Source organism: Lucilia sericata, unplaced genomic scaffold (genome assembly GCF_015586225.1).
Source record: "Lucilia sericata isolate MDLA Ls3-8-SP2 unplaced genomic scaffold, ASM1558622v1 Contig000777F_arrow, whole genome shotgun sequence".
NCBI lineage: Eukaryota > Metazoa > Arthropoda > Insecta > Diptera > Calliphoridae > Lucilia > Lucilia sericata.
Window position 1 is genome coordinate 98,912 of NW_023994772.1, and position 19,430 is coordinate 118,341.

At 30.6% G+C, this 19,430-nt stretch overlaps 1 protein-coding gene across 6 annotated transcripts in view; it reads left to right on the forward strand.

Annotated features, from left to right (window-relative positions):
- The window catches only part of LOC119608033 (protein furry), a 132,552-nt gene that overhangs the window by 83,037 nt on the left and 30,085 nt on the right, over window positions 1-19,430 (forward strand). For all 6 annotated transcript variants that reach the window (XM_037962262.1, XM_037962264.1, XM_037962259.1 and 3 more), the window contains one exon: window positions 2,404-2,564. In XM_037962262.1, coding sequence (XP_037818190.1) covers window positions 2,404-2,564 — 161 coding nt within the window. The remainder of the gene's footprint in view (window positions 1-2,403; window positions 2,565-19,430) is intronic.

A 19,430-nucleotide genomic window follows, 5' to 3' on the forward strand; every position in this document is an offset into this window, starting at 1 on the left:
TCGTTTGAACTTTATAAAGAAATGTCAGGATCTCAATTCGGCAAAGAACTTGAAGCAAAAAACGAAAAATTGAGGTAAAATTTTATAAAAATACAATTGTGTATCATGGATGATGAAACTAATACACTGGCGGACTTTTCACAACTTCTGGAATAAGATTTTTATGTGGCTGATGGACGAGGTAATGTGCAAAAACAATATCGGATAAAAAAAATAAACAAAATTTCTCAATGTGTTTCTTGTGACAGGCTATTTATAGATGTGGCCAAAGAATCCAATCATTTGTGACATCAGAGTCTATATTTCCGGACTGATTTGACGTTATGCCACTATGGACTTTTGTCTCGTCTTTATTCTCATTCTGAAAACTTCTGCTGAAGTCTTTATATTGAATGCGTCTAGCATGGTAACTAAATTATCTGTGACCGATACTAGATTACCTAATTGTTGTCTATGAAGGCCAAGGAGATAGTTGTTGTTGTAACAGTTTGACTGTGGCGGATAGTTCTTTCCTGGGGAAAAAACTTTCGGTTGATACAGCTGTCGCTGGGTTGACAATCTTTGGTCGAGTATGACTCGGGTCGTTCCGGAGCGAAGATCCAATTGTCGTGGGAACAAAGGGGATATGTATTTCTTTATGGCTCCATTTGAGGATCTAGCTATCGAGCACATGTACTCACTCGACTAACGGTCCTGAGCCTTGGAATTACAGACGTCTATGATCTGGTTTTAATTTACATGTAGTGGAGCTTCACACAACTGGTATATTTCCAGTTCATTTAGCGTGGTTCCATCTCTTGCCAAAGTGTCGGCAATATTATTGTCATATGTAGATCAGTGTCCTTTGACGGAGAAATGTCCGGCTTTCACGGATAAGTTTTGATGTGAGAAATACACCAATAAGTGTTTGAATAGCAGCTTTATTATCGGTATGAATTTTGATATCTCTATTAGATATCCGATAGTACATTAGCCAATTCGACGCCCTCTTAATCGCTGACAGTTCAGCTCGAAGTATACTACAGTTATCATTGAGGCTAAAAAAGATTTTAGTCCCAAATTCTTCAATGAACTTCAACTCCCTTTTTTGTCTTGGATCCATCTGTATACACGCATAAATAACTATGTAACGAAAGTAGCGATACTTAAGACCCCGTATTGGAACTGTTTCTTAAGAGAAGGTTGCCGGATGCAGTAATCAACGGCATGTAGGTGTTCCAGTTAAACTTAATATGGCAGCAGTACACATAGCCATTTGTTTGGTTAGAAGATCTACAGGAAGCCATTTGAGCATAGCAAACAATTCCTTTGAGAGAGATCTTCTTAGATAACTGGTAATTAGAAGAACAGAAGATCGCATAACCTTTTCAAGATGTTGTTCTGACCTTTGAGACAACGTTAAAAGGTCATCATCGACATCAGATAAGTAACCGCTTTAAAGCCAATAGAGTCTAGTTTTACCAATAGACTGTTAATGGCCATATTCCATAAGAGCGGGGATAGTACTCCAGCATGTGGAGTACCTCGTATAGCTTTTTTTAAGATATGTGTGTCTCCTAGAGAAGATTCAATGATCCTATTTGAGAGTAAACTCTCAACAAAATCCACAATAGACCTGTCAAGACCTATCTGACAGAGGTGGACAGATTGGTGGGGATTCAACCGTATTAAAGGCGCCTTCATTATCAAGGAAAGCTACCTTTAAGTGAGCTCATTTTGGGACATCATTAACTCAAACTTATTCATCATGTATCAAGTACATTTTGTACTTGAATCAAGTGGTTTCTTTTACTTGGTTTCAGGATTTCGGTACATGTTATAAATTTTGCACTGCTCCAGATTTCTGTATTATTGTATCAAGCACATTTTGTACTTGAATCGAGTATTTATTTACTTGAATTTAGAATTACGATACAAGCCGTACCTTTGACATCGCTCCAGATTGATTTAAGGCAGCGATAAGTTAATTGACTGTACGTTTACTTTCATGACCCACTATTTATTTTAATGCAACCTTATTTTATATATATTCCTGCCTTAATAAGGGTAAAAATACAATTTGAGTTTTAAAATTATTTTTAATGTTCAAATGAATTGCAATAGTATTATTTTTAATTTTGTTTTGTTGGAAAACTTAAATGTAAAACTCTCACGATATTTATGCAATTTAATTGTGTGCATGTGTGTGTGGAAAATTCGTTTGATTTAAAAAATCCTTTTTAAGGATTTTAAATTCATAAAGTTCAGTGATAATAAATGTTAGTTTAATTGTTTACATTATTTATGCTTAAGTTCAGATTTCATAATGAATTAAAAAAAGATATCAAGCATTTTATAATTTAAAACATAAATTTCTTATTACATAATTTTATATTTATCTTCCTTTTTCCTTTTTGCTTGCAGAGAATACCCTTGCGATCATTATACTTCAGTTATAACAGTCACTCTGCTTATGACAGGCTGTCCACGTGTGGAAGTTCATTCAACAGCTTTACTTCTATTGCAAATATTAGATAAACGTTTCTTTGGCAGCGTTGGTCCACTACATGCTGAAAATGAAAAAGGTATGTTGTCTCTACTATAGACATAAAGTCAGTAATAAAAACTATAATAATAATAATAAAAAACTATATTTAATATTATAATGAAAACCAACAACTCTTTAATTTGTATTTTTAAATGAACCATAGAATGTACTGAAAACATATAAATTTTATGTAATATTTAAGCTTTTTAAATGAAACCTTTAAATGCATAATATTTGTATCATAAATACACTTAGTTATTACATTTTAAATACAATAAGTGGAAATTTATTTTGTATTTAATTTAAAAAAACTTCGCTTTATGGTTGTTAAAGCTATGGTAATGTCATTTCGTTTACAAGGTCCTCAGGAAATACAATCTGTTATGTTGGGGAGTGGAAGACTAATTTTGATTCGTATACAGTTGTGTGTGAACAGAAGCGTGGCTGAGTTATATGTAAAATCTTTAAATGTATTTATTTGTAAAGAACGGCACGCAATTAACATTGTCCTAAAGCAAAATGCATTTAAGGTACTTGGATTTTGTTATTTCGCTTGAAACACTTGGAACACTTTGGTTGTAAATCCACTGCCAAATGCCAAACTGTGCGGAGCAACCAGAGGGGATTTCAAAGCGTAAACAAGAGCATCCCACTTGACTTCAAGGATTGGTGGGTAGAACGATAAAATCTTATGGGTTGGACTAAATAGAAAGAGAACGGAAGTCACCTCAGTGGCAGTAAACCTAAATTAGATTGATAATACACACTAGAATCTAGTCGGGTATTAGAGAATGAGGGGAGGATATACTGGAATACTTTCTATGCAGCATAATACATCTTATGTTTTAGGTTCGTCAGGCTATAGCAACACACTTAGTATCACCAATACACTTGGGTCCAAAGGACCCTTTGTGCTATTCTGTTAGAAAATAGTACATAGGAAAGAGAAAGATGTGGAGAAGCTAGTAATAATAAGGAGAAAAAAACATTGGAGAATGACACGATAAGCTGAAGAGATAGATAGGTTGAAGAGTTAATCATAAGCGTCTGGTACGTCTGGTGGTCTGGTTAAATGACCAGTAATGACTGATATCAAGACACTTAACTAAGATCTTTGTAGGCCTATGCGATAAGATGATCTTAGCATATCTATACTAGTCCATAAACACCTAGTGACACCTAGCGACACCAAGGGCGGGAAAAGCTCTTGGGACCATTGATTTTGAGCATCAATAAAACATATTTTTGAAATATGGTTCTTAACGGAGAAGTGTTTTTTTTCGAATTCATTTAGCTGCGCTCCCGTTTTAGCCAATTTATTAGCAATAAAATTGACATAATAGTAACCGTGTCCCTTAACCAAATGTCTCGCCATCTCTAGATGGACTAGATTAGATGTGAAGTGTGATCAGGGATTTTCTGATATCCCTATTAGAAGTCTGATAGTACTTGATCCAGTTCGCCGCCTTCTTAATCGCTGATATTTTAGCTTGAATAATACTATATTCATTATTGAATATAAAAGATATCTTTGTCTCTGTGGCCATATGAATCGAAGCTTATCGCCGCAAGAAAATTTGTTTATGCCTCCTCACAGTCTTATATCTGTCTTATGATTCTCTATTTGGGATCAATGTTTCAAAATTTCCGAATATTTTTGTCGATCATCAGTATATTTGTGTCCAGAAATCAGAATGTACTCAATTTGGTTCCTGTGATATCGATATCGTCTGTAAGAGACTATTTATAATGGTTATATACAGTAAGGGGTACAAAATCTCATCCTGAAGAGTACCACGTTATACCATGATATATGTACTTCCTGCAGTTTATACGTGGTTGATTTCATTTCATATTTCAATTAAAATGTTAAAATTTATTTTTGTTTAATCTTAACAATAATTTGACTTTTTTCGAGCTTCTACAAAAACCTATACTCACTTATTAATTATATTAATATAACAACGAAATTTGACACCTTTTATTCTCTTATTTATTTAATTTTTTCCGGTATAACCTTGACTTATTTCAAATTTTATCGAGGCTTTTTTTTAATTCCATATTTTATTATTATTTTCATTATTTTCGAACAAAAATTACCACAGGATATTTGATGTTATATTTTATTAACAATTTAAATGTATTGCAAATTTTATTTAATCTTTATTATAAATGAAATGTAAATATTTAAATGGAAATTAATATTTAAATTTATAATTTAAATATATATTTATTCTTCATAACTAGCACTACTGAAAATTTAAGTCAATACTGTAGTTATGTGCTTTGTATTGGTTAAAGTCTAATATTTGTTGTTCTTTTAATTAATTTAGTTTAGTGTTTGTTTATAGGTAATTTTTCACTATTAAATTTAATGTATTTTTGATATTGTTTCTTTAAATACGCAATAGGTCAATACATTGATGAAAGATAACTGTTAGTTAGTTAGTAGTTAGTTAGTTAGTTAGTTAGTTAGTTAGTTAGTTAGTTAGTTAGTTAGTTAGTTAGTTAGTTAGTTAGTTAGTTAGTAGTTAGTTAGTTAGTTAGTTAGTTAGTTAGTTAGTAGTTAGTTAGTTTTAGTTAGTTAGTTAGTTAGTTAGTTAGTTAGTTAGTTAGTAGAGTAGTTAGTTAGTTAGTAGTTAGTTAGTAGTAGTAGTTAGTTAGTTAGTAGTTAGTTAGTTAGTTAGTTAGTTAGTTAGTAGTGTTTGTAGTTTGTTAGTTTTAGTTAGTTAGTTAGTTAGTTAGTAGTTGTTAGTTAGTTAGTTAGTTAGTTAGTTAGTTAGTTAGTTAGTTAGTAGTTAGTTAGTAGTTAGTTAGTTAGTTAGTTAGTTAGTTAGTTAGTTAGTTAGTTAGTTAGTTAGTTAGTTAGTTAGTTAGTTAGTTAGTTAGTTAGTTAGTAGTTAGTTAGTTAGTTAGTTAGTTAGTTAGTTAGTTAGTAGTTAGTTAGTTAGTTAGTAGTTAGTTAGTTAGTTAGTTAGTTAGTTAGTTAGTTAGTTAGTTAGTTAGTTAGTTAGTTAGTTAGTTAGTTAGTTAGTTAGTTAGTTAGTTAGTTAGTTAGTTAGTAGTTAGTTAGTTAGTTAGTTAGTTAGTAGTTAGTTAGTTAGTTAGTTAGTTAGTTAGTTAGTTAGTTAGTTAGTTAGTTAGTTAGTTAGTTAGTTAGTTAGTTAGTTAGTTAGTTAGTTAGTTAGTTAGTTAGTTAGTTAGTTAGTTAGTTAGTTAGTTAGTTAGTTAGTAGTTAGTTAGTTAGTTAGTTAGTTAGTTAGTTAGTTAGTTAGTTAGTTAGTTAGTTAGTTAGTTAGTTAGTTAGTTAGTTAGTTAGTTAGTTAGTAGTTAGTTAGTAGTTAGTTAGTTAGTTAGTTAGTTAGTTAGTTAGTTAGTTAGTTAGTTAGTTAGTTAGTTAGTTAGTTAGTTAGTTAGTTAGTTAGTTAGTTAGTTAGTTAGTAGTTAGTTAGTTAGTTAGTTAGTTAGTTAGTTAGTTAGTTAGTTAGTTAGTTAGTTAGTTAGTTAGTTAGTTAGTTAGTTAGTTAGTTAGTAGTTAGTTAGTTAGTTAGTTAGTTAGTTAGTTAGTTAGTTAGTTAGTTAGTTAGTTAGTTAGTTAGTTAGTTAGTTAGTAGTTAGTTAGTTAGTTAGTTAGTTAGTTAGTTAGTTAGTTAGTTAGTTAGTTAGTTAGTTAGTTAGTTAGTTAGTTAGTTAGTTAGTTAGTTAGTTAGTTAGTTAGTTAGTTAGTTAGTTAGTTAGTTAGTTAGTTAGTTAGTTAGTTAGTTACTTACTTAGTTAGTTAGTTAGTTAGTTAGTTAGTTAGTTAGTTAGTTAGTTAGTTAGTTAGTTAGTTAGTTAGTTAGTTAGTTGGAAAGGAAGAAGTATACCTAGGCCTTTATCGGGCCTGTTGTGCGCTCCCTAATCAGTGCCTCAGGCAGGAATCGAACGCTAACCACTAGCCTATCGCAGGTTACAGAGTTCAGATTAAGGATTTACATTGAAGAGAAGGATGCAATAAACATCATATTATGAAGATGTTGGGACGTTTCCCGTCCTGCTGTGCACTTCTTTACCACATATATATTTGGTGATTAAATCACCCTTACAAGAGGAATTATCGTACGATGATTCAGAAGCAAGGTGTCCAGAACGTAATTCCTCAGGAGATTCCAATCAATGCTCCTTAGGGATACTGCATCCGCATTTCGACTCATTCTTCACATTCCGTTCGTTCAATTTGGTGAAGTTGTGCCAATTATCCTGTACATTCAGGATACATATCATAGTAAAGGTCATCTCGCTGCTTAAAATATGTTAGATCCAGTAAAAAAACTAGCAAAAGATTGTTAAACATAATGTAATAAGATTTGTAGTTTATTTTCTGAAGCTTAAATCTATTTTAAAAACTCTATATTTAAAAGTGATTAAAAGAGATACAATTTTAAGTACAAATTAAGACTAAATACGTACATAACCTAAAATATGGATTTAAAATCTCAATTTTTTAATAAAATTTATTTTAAACGTTGCAATTCATGCATTTCATTCCAACCATTTTGGGCCATCATGCGTCTACGCGTTGAAGTATTGGGACCTCCGCTATTACGATAATATTCTGTAACTGTAAAAAAGAAGGAAAAGTTTAAATTTATATCTACTTAATAAATAAATAAAGCATTAAATTGTTCATATACATGTCTATTTGTGGATAATTGTTGCGTCAATTCTTTCCTTCTGGCAATTTGCACGTACCCAGACATTTATATTTAATTTTCATGAATTTTATTTAAATATTAATAAAACATTTACGAAGTAATTTGAGTATTTACATATTTATGTACATTTAAAATACACATTTATATGAATATAAATTGAAAATGTATTTTTATCATAATTCTACATATTATTGATATATTGAATTAATCAATTCCTTTGTCACATATCGTAATATTGGTCGTGAACTCACAAAAGTACATTTACTCAAAAAATTAATTGCGTTATCCGTTCCCAAATCAATACGAAGAGGTTTCATAAGTACGGCTTTCCTTAAACCAAGTACAATCTTCTTGATTCAAGTAGCTTTTTTTGGATCAAAGTCTTGTTATTCTGAGAATTTTCAGTTTGTTTTAATCACTAATGCCTATTTTATTTAAGAAAAAAAGGATTGATTTAAGAATGTAAAAGATTGAATTAATCCCTAATGGGCTTAATTTGAGTTCGATTCGTACTTGATTACTTATTGCAAAAATATTCTTAACTAAATGAGAATTACAAATATGTTAGGATGCCTATGAATGCACTCTGAGGATGACATTTTCCACGATATTGCACATTTTTTGTATAATACCTTCAATTAGCCCTATATACTGCTTGAACTCTTATAAATTTTTTGATTATGCCGCAACTCATTGCTGGTGGACCGACATGGACAGCAGTTCATTCGGCTAGATTTCGTGGTGGGTATATAAGATTCGATATAACTAGTTTAATTTATTATGTTAGAAAAAAAAGGAAAAATATAAATAATAGAAAAAGTGTGATTTCCTGCGAATTACACTATATTATAGTACAGTATAAAAGTATTGAATTTAATACTATTGTTTGAAAGAACTTACTGACTGATTCACTTTTTGTGGAAAACAATAAATCATCCTATCAAAATTTACATGACTTTGTTTATGAAGATTTTCAAAATATTTTCGATTCCCGTTATTCATATACGATTAATATAATTTCGTATGATTTTTTTGAATAATAGACATCGATAGATTGAAAATTTTTTTGGAGAGACCTTTTTTGTGAGTCGATCTTATGTACATAAATATTTAAACGTATTTCTATATTTTTGATAGTTAAATTTAAAATGCAATAAACTAAATCTATTAATGAATTAGTTAAAAAATTATCTTCAGTTTATCTTACTAAAATGTTAATTTATTTAAAATTTATGCTGGTTCTTTATTATAATCTAAGTAAAGTCATGACACAATAAGGGAAATGGTGAAGTGAAAATGTCCTCAAATATTCTGTATTCTTATTGAAAATGGATAATATCGTTCCACGTTTTCACCAAGTTATAGTGATAAAATATCCCATCGGTTGGTTCCAGTTTCCGTGTGTAACACTAAGAAATATACATCTGAGACTCAACAAAGTATATATACAATTCTGAGTCGATTTAGCTATGTCCATCCGTCCGTCTGTCTGTGTAAAACAACCAAGTTCTCCAAAAATATTAGTTAGTTAGTTAATTAGTTAGTTAGTTAGTTGGTTAGTTAGTTAGTTAGTTAGTCAGTTAGTCAGTTAGTCAGTTAGTTAGTTAGTTAGTTAGTTAGTTAGTTAGTTAGTTAGTTAGTTAGTTAGTTAGTTAGTTAGTTAGTTAGTTAGTTAGTTAGTTAGTTAGTTAGTTAGTTAGTTAGTTAGTTAGTTAGTTAGTTAGTTAGTTAGTTAGTTAGTTAGTTAGTTAGTTAGTTATTAGTTAGTTAGTTAGTTAGTTAGTTAGTTAGTTAGTTAGTTAGTTAGTAGTTAGTTAGTTAGTTAAGTAGTAGTTAGTTAGTTAGTTAGTTAGTTAGTTAGTTAGTTAGTTAGTTAGTAGTTAGTTAGTTAGTTAGTTAGTTAGGTTAGTTAGTTAGTTAGTTAGTTAGTTAGTTAGTTAGTTAGTCGTTAGTTAGTTAGTTAGTTAGTTAGTTAGTTAGTTAGTTAGTTAGTTAGTTAGTTAGTTAGTTAGTTAGTTAGTTAGTTAGTAGTTAGTTAGTTAGTTAGTTAGTTAGTAGTTAGTTAGTTAGTTAGTTAGTTAGTTAGTTAGTTAGTTAGTTAGTTAGTAGTTAGTTAGTTAGTTAGTTAGTTAGTTAGTAGTAGTTAGTTAGTTAGTTAGTTAGTAGTTAGTAGTTAGTTAGTTAGTTAGTTAGTTAGTTAGTTAGTTAGTTAGTTAGTTAGTTAGTTAGTTAGTTAGTTAGTTAGTTAGTTAGTTAGTTAGTTAGTTAGTTAGTAGTAGTTAGTTAGTTAGTTAGTTAGTTAGTTAGTAGTTAGTTAGTAGTTAGTTAGTTAGTTAGTTAGTTAGTTAGTTAGTTAGTTAGTTAGTTAGTTAGTTAGTTAGTAGTTAGTTAGTTAGTTAGTTAGTTAGTTAGTTAGTTAGTTAGTTAGTTAGTTAGTTAGTTAGTTAGTTAGTTAGTTAGTTAGTTAGTTAGTTAGTTAGTTAGTTAGTTAGTTAGTTAGTTAGTTAGTTAGTTAGTTAGTTAGTTAGTTAGTAGTTAGTAGTTAGTTAGTTAGTTAGTTAGTTAGTTAGTTAGTTAGTTAGTTAGTTAGTTAGTTAGTTAGTTAGTTAGTTAGTTAGTTAGTTAGTTAGTTAGTTAGTTAGTTAGTTAGTTAGTTAGTAGTTAGTTAGTTAGTTAGTTAGTAGTTAGTTAGTTAGTAGTTAGTTAGTTAGTTAGTTAGTTAGTTAGTTAGTTAGTTAGTTAGTTAGTTAGTTAGTTAGTTAGTTAGTAGTTAGTTAGTTAGTTAGTAGTAGTTAGTTAGTTAGTTAGTTAGTTAGTTAGTAGTAGTTAGTTAGTTAGTTAGTTAGTTAGTAGTTAGTTAGTTAGTTAGTTAGTTAGGTAGTTAGTTAGTAGTTAGTTAGTTAGTTAGTTAGTTAGTTAGTTAGTTAGTTAGTTAGTTAGTTAGTTAGTAGTTAGTTAGTTAGTTAGTTAGTTAGTTAGTTAGTTAGTTGTTAGTAGTTAGTTAGTTAGTTAGTTAGTTAGTTAGTTAGTTAGTTAGTTAGTTAGTTAGTTAGTTAGTTAAGTTAGTTTAGTTAGTTAGTTAGTTAGTTAGTTAGTTAGTAGTAGTTAGTTAGTTAGTTAGTTAGTTAGTAGTTAGTTAGTTAGTTAGTTAGTTAGTTAGTTAGTTAGTTAGTTATGGTTAGTTAGTTAGTTAGTTAGTTAGTTAGTTAGTAGTTAGTTAGTTAGTTAGTTAGTTTAGTAGTAGTTAGTTAGTTAGTCTTGCCTCGATGAACTTCCACCATCTTGGTGTCATTGCAATTCTTGGTTGCTTCCAGTACCTCCAAGCATTTTCCTTGGCTTTTCATTGGAATGAGTATTTCCTTCATCACCCTGTTATGTACAGGTTCGGTTCTGTTCATACCTGACTTACTACAGTGAGTTATCTGTGAGTGTGAACTTGTCTTTGGCTTATTTGATGGATTCGTATTACGGTTTACCGAGAAACAGCGCCCATAACATCCATAAATGGAATAAATGTTTTTGCATTTTGGAAGTTATGAAACGGGGCAGCAATGTTCAGAGAGTATATAGCTCGAGTACTTGAGCAAATTACATGAACCGGAGGAACCAGCTGCTTCTATATGTAAGGCACATAAAGTGTGGTTTTAACAGTACCACCGTGAAATAGGCCGAAAAGGCAGGAGTTCACGTAAAGCACTACGACTTATACACACGGACAGACAGACAGACAGACAGACAGACAGAAAGACGGACGAACATGACTAAATCGACTCTATAAGGAGAAATTTCAAACGGAATGAAAAACTTATATGAAAACCTTTCGGAATAAATATGAAAGTGACTAGTTTTTCATTTGAAAATGACTCAATCAATATTTGTTTGATATTGCCAAAAAATAATGGTAAAAGAAATTTAAATGATTGAATGGATATTTGTCAATATAAACCGGCTGCTCCTATAAAAAAACAAATAAACTTATAAATAAATGTTTTTTTTTTTTCATTCAAAAGGAAAGCTACAAATATCTACAATTCAATGGCTTTACTATAACAGTTATTTTTAGAAAATTGCTAACGTGGTAATTTTACATTTACATATCTACATACTTACATATGTATTACGTACATTCAAATTTGTTCTTTAACTTAGACAAACAATAACATTGTTGTCATCGCACAAGCACTTGGCTAAATTATACTTGACAAAAAATATCTGTCTATTCTTGTTAAAGTACTACGTACTTCTTCGAATATGTAAGTGTTTGTTTTTCTAATAAATTTTGATTGATTGTGTGTTATTCTTTGTGTTCTTAATTTGTTTGAAAATGTTTTCCTTCTCTCTCTCTCTTGAGCTGCCACGTAATTCATACACAACATATCGATCATAGCGAAAAAGTTAGCCAGAATAAATATTTAAAGACATTTAGGCGCAAATATTTAAAATTTAAAATCAAATGTTTACGTTTGGTAATAATACCAACCAATATAAGCCCACAAAATGATGATGACGTATTCTAACATAAAACAGTTAGAAAGCATGTAACATTTTCCGATTTGTTCTTAAAAAGTTTTTTTTTGACAAGTAAAAAGTTTTAGTTGTTGTAGTAAAGGGACCATATGCCACTTATTAAATAAAAATCCTTCAACATTTTCTTAAATTGTTGCAGAATTGTCGTAAGTAAAAAACTAATATTTTATTATATATTTTTTTATTTATTCAGTATTAGCAGCTGTGCCCCCTATGGCTTATGCTCCCCCTTCTACTTTATATGTTTCCTTTTCAAAATAGAATATTAATTTTTTTAATATTATCACTTATTCATAAATGCGTTTTGTATTAAACTAATTATGAAATAAAATTAATCATCATTCTACTGTTTTTAAAAAAAGAAGGATGTCAAAAACACAAGAAAAGAAATCCTTTATCTTCTATATGCTGCTCCCTTTCTCAATTTCAATACTTTGCTTCTTTTTTATAGTTTGTTATAAAAAGTCATTTAATTAAATACAAAAAAATTGTGTCTTTGTTTATTCAGTTGTAATTAAATGATGAATTTATTTTTCTAATTAAAAATGAATATACATTTTTTCTTATTTCATATACATTAATACTTTCATTTTTGCCTTTTTAACTTGATATTTGCAGTCATACATGGCTAGATAAATAAGTGAAAAATTTGCAATATTGAATTGAATTTTTTTATTTAAACTAAAGTTGATAAACAATTTATCTTAAAATGTTTAGGTTATGTAAATATTAGGGTGATCGACTCAATTTTTCAACCGGTTTTTTCTGCTTTACCAGTGTCGGTTTTTTCTTAATGTTGATTTTTCGAATATCGAATAACCCGGTTTTTCCACTTTTTAAAACCCGGTTTCGAATACTTTTATTTGCTTTGTATTCAAAAATTATTTAAATGAAATTTTTAAGTAAATAATAATACAGCCCGTCTAAATTTTAAAAATATTCGAGTCGAGGAACTAGCGAATATTTTTCTACAGCTCTTTTCGTTAAACTTTTTTGATTTTCCTAATTAATTATAATTATTTGTAAAATGGATAACTGTTTGATAAAATTTAGCAATCTTAAGATTATATTCCAATTACAATAATTCATTTACGGCTGAAATTTTATGGAAGTGTTGGAATGCCTATGCAAATTTCCTAAACAGGGCTTTTAAAATAAGCTAGGATTACATGTTTAACAGAAGTGTCCCACTTTTTTCCTAATTTTTTTATATTAAAGAAATAATGTAAATCAGACGACTAGATCTAAAGTTATAATCTTTTAAACTGTTAAAAATCATTTCGGCCATGTTTTATTAATCAAATTTAAACATAAACATTAAGTTTTTCAAATTAAAATATATTTTTTTTAATTGTATTGAAAAACCGGTTAACCGGTTTTTTCTGAATTTGAAAAATATCAACCGGTTTTTTTTAAATGTCAACTATTCGAAAACCGGTTTTTGGAAAATGTCGAATAATCGATCACTCTAGTAAATATAGACTTAAGATCATTTCGTTTTATAATATGTATATCAAACAACAGAGCGATTTTTCAAACAGGGAATTTAATGGGGACCTGAGTCAATTAAGGACCGTAATCTACAGAATTCGTTAGAATAGTTTAGTTTCGTAAAGTATGAACAATTCATTAACAATAATACTGTTTGTTTGATAATAGGGCGGAAAGTATTAATTATAGATCGATCCCAGGCTTGGTAAATGAAATTGAAGCTTTATCAATTACAATTACTTGAAGTTTTGCCAATTACAATTACTTGTAATTATAATTGAAGTTTTTCCAATTACAATTACTTGTAAAGTGTAATTGAAGTTTTGCCAATTACAATTACTTGTAATTGAATAATTTACGATTACAATTACTTGTAATTGTGAATTGTTTTAGTAATAACTATATTACAATTAATTACAATTACAAGTAATTGTAGTTGGCAAATTACTTCAATTACAATAACATGTAATTGTAATTGGTTATTAGTCAATTAGATATGACAAGTAATTGTAAATGGAAAAACATCAATTACAATTACAAATAATTGTAATTGGTTATTTCCTAATTACAAGTAATTGTAATTGACTATGTAATGAATTACTTTGTGTAATCATTATCTCCCAAGCCTGATCAATCCTAATAAAATTTGTAAAGGGATTAAGATTCTTATACCACTTCTTTATGTCGAATTTCACAGCTATACAAATATTTTGAAGACAGTTATAATTTTTTGAAAAAGAAATAATATGGGAGCATGGACCTTAGTGTTATTGCAATCCAGAGATATTAGTCTGATTAGTCTGCCAGTAACTAGCTCCCGGGGAATATTGTCTTGATGAGATTATAAGAGAGGTTCCAGCGAGGTGCATGTGATAGTTGTAGTTGAAACGCAAGTCGCGGAAAGGAAATGTTGGTTTAAAGACCAATGAATGTTAAATTAACATTTCGGTGATGTTCACCAATATATGAGAGACTGCAGGGACTTTATGTTGGAAATGGGTTAAAATCATAATTATGGGGTTTACACTCTTTCATACTTGATCTATAGCAGTATGTTCCCTATGTTCTTTTTAATGATGATCGTACAATTCTTCGGTCTAACAAATATGTCTCTAGTTAGTGTTGTCTAAACAACAAGAGCCATCACTGCAGTGTATGTTATCGATAAAGGTTTCAGACTTAGTCTTTCCATTACTGCCGAAACGACAGCATAGATCCCCCAACCACAGTGCTATGTGTATGGTCAAAATTTTGCCGGTAATTCCACAACGGGACTGCAATTGTAAGAGATTTGATAGCTCAAGTACTTGAGCAAGTGCTTGCCCATGGTCCGGTGTCCCCCATGAACAAAAAAAGGGGTGACTGTGAGTTGACTTAGACTGTAAGGATCGGAGCTCACATAAAGCAAACCGGGAACTTTGTATTACGTAGGTCACTTGTATAGGTCTTTTCAAGAGACAGGCTCGCGGGCATGGCGTGATTATCTTATAATCTAAATTATTAAATGTTAATAAAAATCCACATAATCAGTAATTCATTCAATTAAGAAAGAAAATATTTATTAATTCAAAGTACATATTAATTTTAATTCAGTTGTTTTTTTAAAGGTAACAACAGCAGTAATAACATATAAATGCTATTTAAATCATTTATTGTAAACTCTTGTATGTGATTTTTTTTAGCTAAAGGGAATTTAAAATATTTTATGTGTTTAAAAAGCTAAAAATAAAATTTGTACCTTCAATTCTTTAACAAACATACATAGCGACCATTAAACAAATAACAATTTATAATGAAATTTTTGTGGTTGTAAAATTTTTAGCTTTTCCACTTCAGCTATAACTTGAATTTAAACAAATAATATTTAAGGACTTTCATACTTATACAGGCGGACCCAAAAAAATAGAATTTTATAAAAACCCAATAACTAAACTACCTTTATATATTAGAAAATATATAAAATTTTCTATAAATTTTCATTAAAATATAATTCTGGAATATACTTAGTAAAAACCCCCCCTAATGTTTTGATGGAATTCCATATTTTACCTCTAAATATACTGGAATCTGATATGATGATGCTCAAGCATGTGTTTGAAATTTACAAACCTCATCAATCAATCTGACTATAATTTAAATTGTTGATGTTATTTTAAATGTAATATAATACCAACAAATTGCTTACACGTTGTTATGACCATCCTTTTTAAAATATTTAACTTATGGCCCCAAATCAAATAATGTTAGCCTTAAAATCGGTATGAGTTCGCTCTTATCATTACAAAAAGAAAAAAATTTAAATTTTTATTGCACATTGATTGACTACGCTGGTCGAAATTTAAAAATAATTGAATGAAATTTGGTGCAGGACGAAGTCCATTGAATGGTTAAAATCGTTATATTATTTCACATAGCATTGGATTAGGTTAAGAGGCTCAAAACTCTTTGACCTTCACTATAAAACATTCAGTTCACGCATGAAAGTAAGTGGTTTAGTTGATGAGAGATTGTGATTAGTAGTATGTCAGCACCCAAAATCTTAGCTCTGCGGAATCCTAGTAATGGGAAGATATATAGAATCCCTTAGATTCCTTATAGAGTTGCCTAGAGTCAATTAATGGTATATGAGACTACAATGTTCAGTTATTAATACCGTTAGTACTCCGAGATCGTCCTTATTGAGTGCTAATAACTTTTTGGATATTACCTCTGACAGTGTTACAAAACGCTTTGTTTGTCTGTGCCCTGCTATTGCTTCCCATTGGCGAACAAATTCAGATTTCACCCAAGAGTCACTTTGAGCTTTGGCTCAAATTAAGCCTTTGGCTCAATTATTCCTCGGGGAATAATAAAGAAGGGCTCAGATGCGATAATTTGCAATTCGCCCTTTCATTTCCAGAGTGACCCTCATAGGTCGGGTTGTTGGTGTTCACATAGCATATAACTGAACAGAAGGGCTCAGGACTGATAATTTGCAATCCGCCCTTTCATTTCCGACATGACCTTCATGATCCTCAGGTTCCAACACAAGGTCGAGTTGTTGGTGTTCATGTTAAATAAACTAATAACTTGACAATAAGCAGCTCAATTGCAAGCCTTGATGAACCTCCCGAATTTTGTAATGATCGGGCCCCGTTTGAGCTCAGCACCCCTACAAAGCCTCCTTTAGAAAACGCCTTGAATGTCCAGAATTCACTCTGAAATGCTAATGAAACGCGATGAAATTTTAAGAATATCGGTCCATATTTCCCCTTTAGTCCCCATATAAAGCCTCTTTCAGAAGTCAGTTTCAGATAGTCGGCTACGTGCGACTATACTTTTTTACTTGTTTTGTCCATTTCCGGTTCACTATTTCACCTATAGCTTCCATTCAAATAAAAAGGCTTCTTCTGAAAGTGATGCCAATATTTATTAAGTATAAATCCAATCATGTTAATAAATTCTGAATGGATCGATTCAAAGTGAACTATGTCCGTCCGGTCTGATTCGGTATGTCCATCCGGTGGGATTTGGTATATTTGAGAAAATTTAACTTAACTTTTGAAAATTTGAAAACTGAAGTTAGGGAGAGAGACCCTTAACTTTTAATTAAATTTTACCTGTAATCTGTGTTGTTCCATCTCTTTGTGTTGTAGAAACTTTGCGAAACAAACTCAAAACAGCTTTGCTAATGAAAGAAAACAAAAAAAAAATTAAAGTGTTAGTTATTTCAAAGTCGAAAATTACTATAGAGTCCAATAATAAAACTTACCGAAAATTTTGACCACTAACACAGTACAGTACAAAATTGATTCCAAAATTTGTTATAAACAATAATTGAAAAATGTATTGTAATACTACAGTTGTCTTTTCATTTGTCGATGATTGAGTCTGTAAATAGAATTAAAATGTAAAAATATTAATCATAAATTTTTCGAAATTTTTGCTCAATTCAAAGAATATAGATTACTAGCGTTTTTTTATTATACCCTACACCAATAACGCACAAGATGTCTAAGTGCTTAACGTGAACACCTGCCTTGATGGTTTATTTCACGGTAGTCTTTTTTATGCACTGGGTAGACTTGAGACGGTCTACTATGCGCCCCTGAATCCCTCTATGAAGAACTCAGGTGGCAATTTTTATACATGTCAGAGCCGGTCCATGTACAAGCACTTTGCTGAAGTACTCGTGCTATCTAATCTCTTGCCATAGTAACCCCGTTGCGGAATGACAGGCAGCATGGGATCAATCCCAATGCAAACCCCGACAAGGAAAAAGCAATCACAGGTCTAAAGTCAATAGATGGGGAGACTACCCTAACATCAGCTGAAATCAATCTTCCGGTATACCGGAAGGTGACCACTCTAATGATGTCATGAAAATTTGCATTATTTAAAATGCAATCCCCATCAACTAATGACCCATTCCAGTGCATTCATTAACCTCTTAAACCCCGCTCAACCACACTACAGGGATGGCTCTGTTGATTCGGCGAGACGTATTTAGTAGTCAATAAATCAGGACAAAAGGATGTAGGAATTTCCAAAGTCAATTCGAACCTAATAATTGCCCCGAAAATAACGCACAATAATGCATCCAACTTAAAGTATATCGATCAACTCAGATTCACTTTCTGAATCGATAAAGACATGTCCGTCCGTCCGTCCGACTTCTCGGTGACTGACTTGTCCATGTAAACCTTGTGTGTAAGATACATGTTGCAATTTTAAAGATATTTTGATGAAATTTGGACCATACATTCTCGGCTCAAGGAAGAAATCCATTATTTAACTTAGTCCCCATACAACTGATCTTTCCAATTTGGGCTTTTTAGCTCAAACTAGTATAAGTATAAATTACACTGCCGATTTTTGTAATGATCGGCCCCATACAAACTCCCCTTTAAAAAATTACTCAAACTTCCACAATAGAAGAAATACAAATAAAATCTTCCACCAAATTTTATGAGGATCGGTCCAAATTTTTTAACATTCAATTCAACTGGTGTAGGGTATCATATGCACGGCCATGTACGACTATACTTTTCTACTTGTTTTTAATTTTATAAGTAAATATTATCTTACCTCCAAGAATGTAATCATTCTCATAATAAAACTTGGTAAATTCAAACATACAAAGACCGTTGAGACAATCAACAACATTTTTGTAACCTTCAATTGTGATGAATTCGTCATTTTTCTTCTTTCTGTAAAGAAAAAGAAATGAACAAAATATCAAATTATAAGAACAAATAGAATATGTTTATTTTGTTAAATTTTTTATTATTTTATTTGTTTGTCTATAAACTACGAAATCAGGAAACACAATTAACTATCCAGCAAAAATATGGTGGTAATGACATGTATTTACTCAAGAACTGTCTTTTTAATAACTACTACATAACGCCTGTATTACTAAAAAGGACGTCTTGACATTTTTAACATATTATACACTGTGGACGTATTCTCGTAGGCTATTTTTCCCAAAAAACAAACTACTTACTTAACTTCTTATTAGCTGATGAACTTAGTATGTAATTACTTAATATGTATTACATGTAAGCAACTGTGTTAAGCACTTGCATTCAATAATGACTTAAAATGCTATTGTACATATTAACCCCTTTTCAAAGTAATTTTTTGCTGTGTACGTTTTTGTTCAACTATGTCGAATCTTATATACCCTGTAAATCATGTAGCGATATTTCCCATTTTTGTCGAAACCAAACAAAGCAACATACATATTTCAACAGATAGACGGACTTGGCTCGATCGTCTTACAATATTTTAAAACTCTCAGATATTGATGACAAACTCAATGTACCCCATTTTTCTTGATGATGAATTTAAAATGTTGTTTAATCTTAAGAATAACTGTAAATTTGTGTAAAAATTTTTCAACTGACTTTCGCAGATTCCAAAAATTCGCTTCGATAATATGACTCTTTCCATTTTTCAAGAAATGTTTCATCCGATGCATAAATCTTGAATATGTTTATACTTTGAATTCGTCGAAAAACATATTACGATGTGCATCAAACTAATAATAAGCAACTTTATAACATTTCTCAAGAAATGACAGTCAAGACACTATGACTAAAGGATTAAAGTTAATGTCGACTTACTTGATTTTTTTGAGAATATATCACCACTTGTAGCATGTTTAATCAGGGTTGCTCGATTTGGATGGGGATGTGTGTGATGTTCAT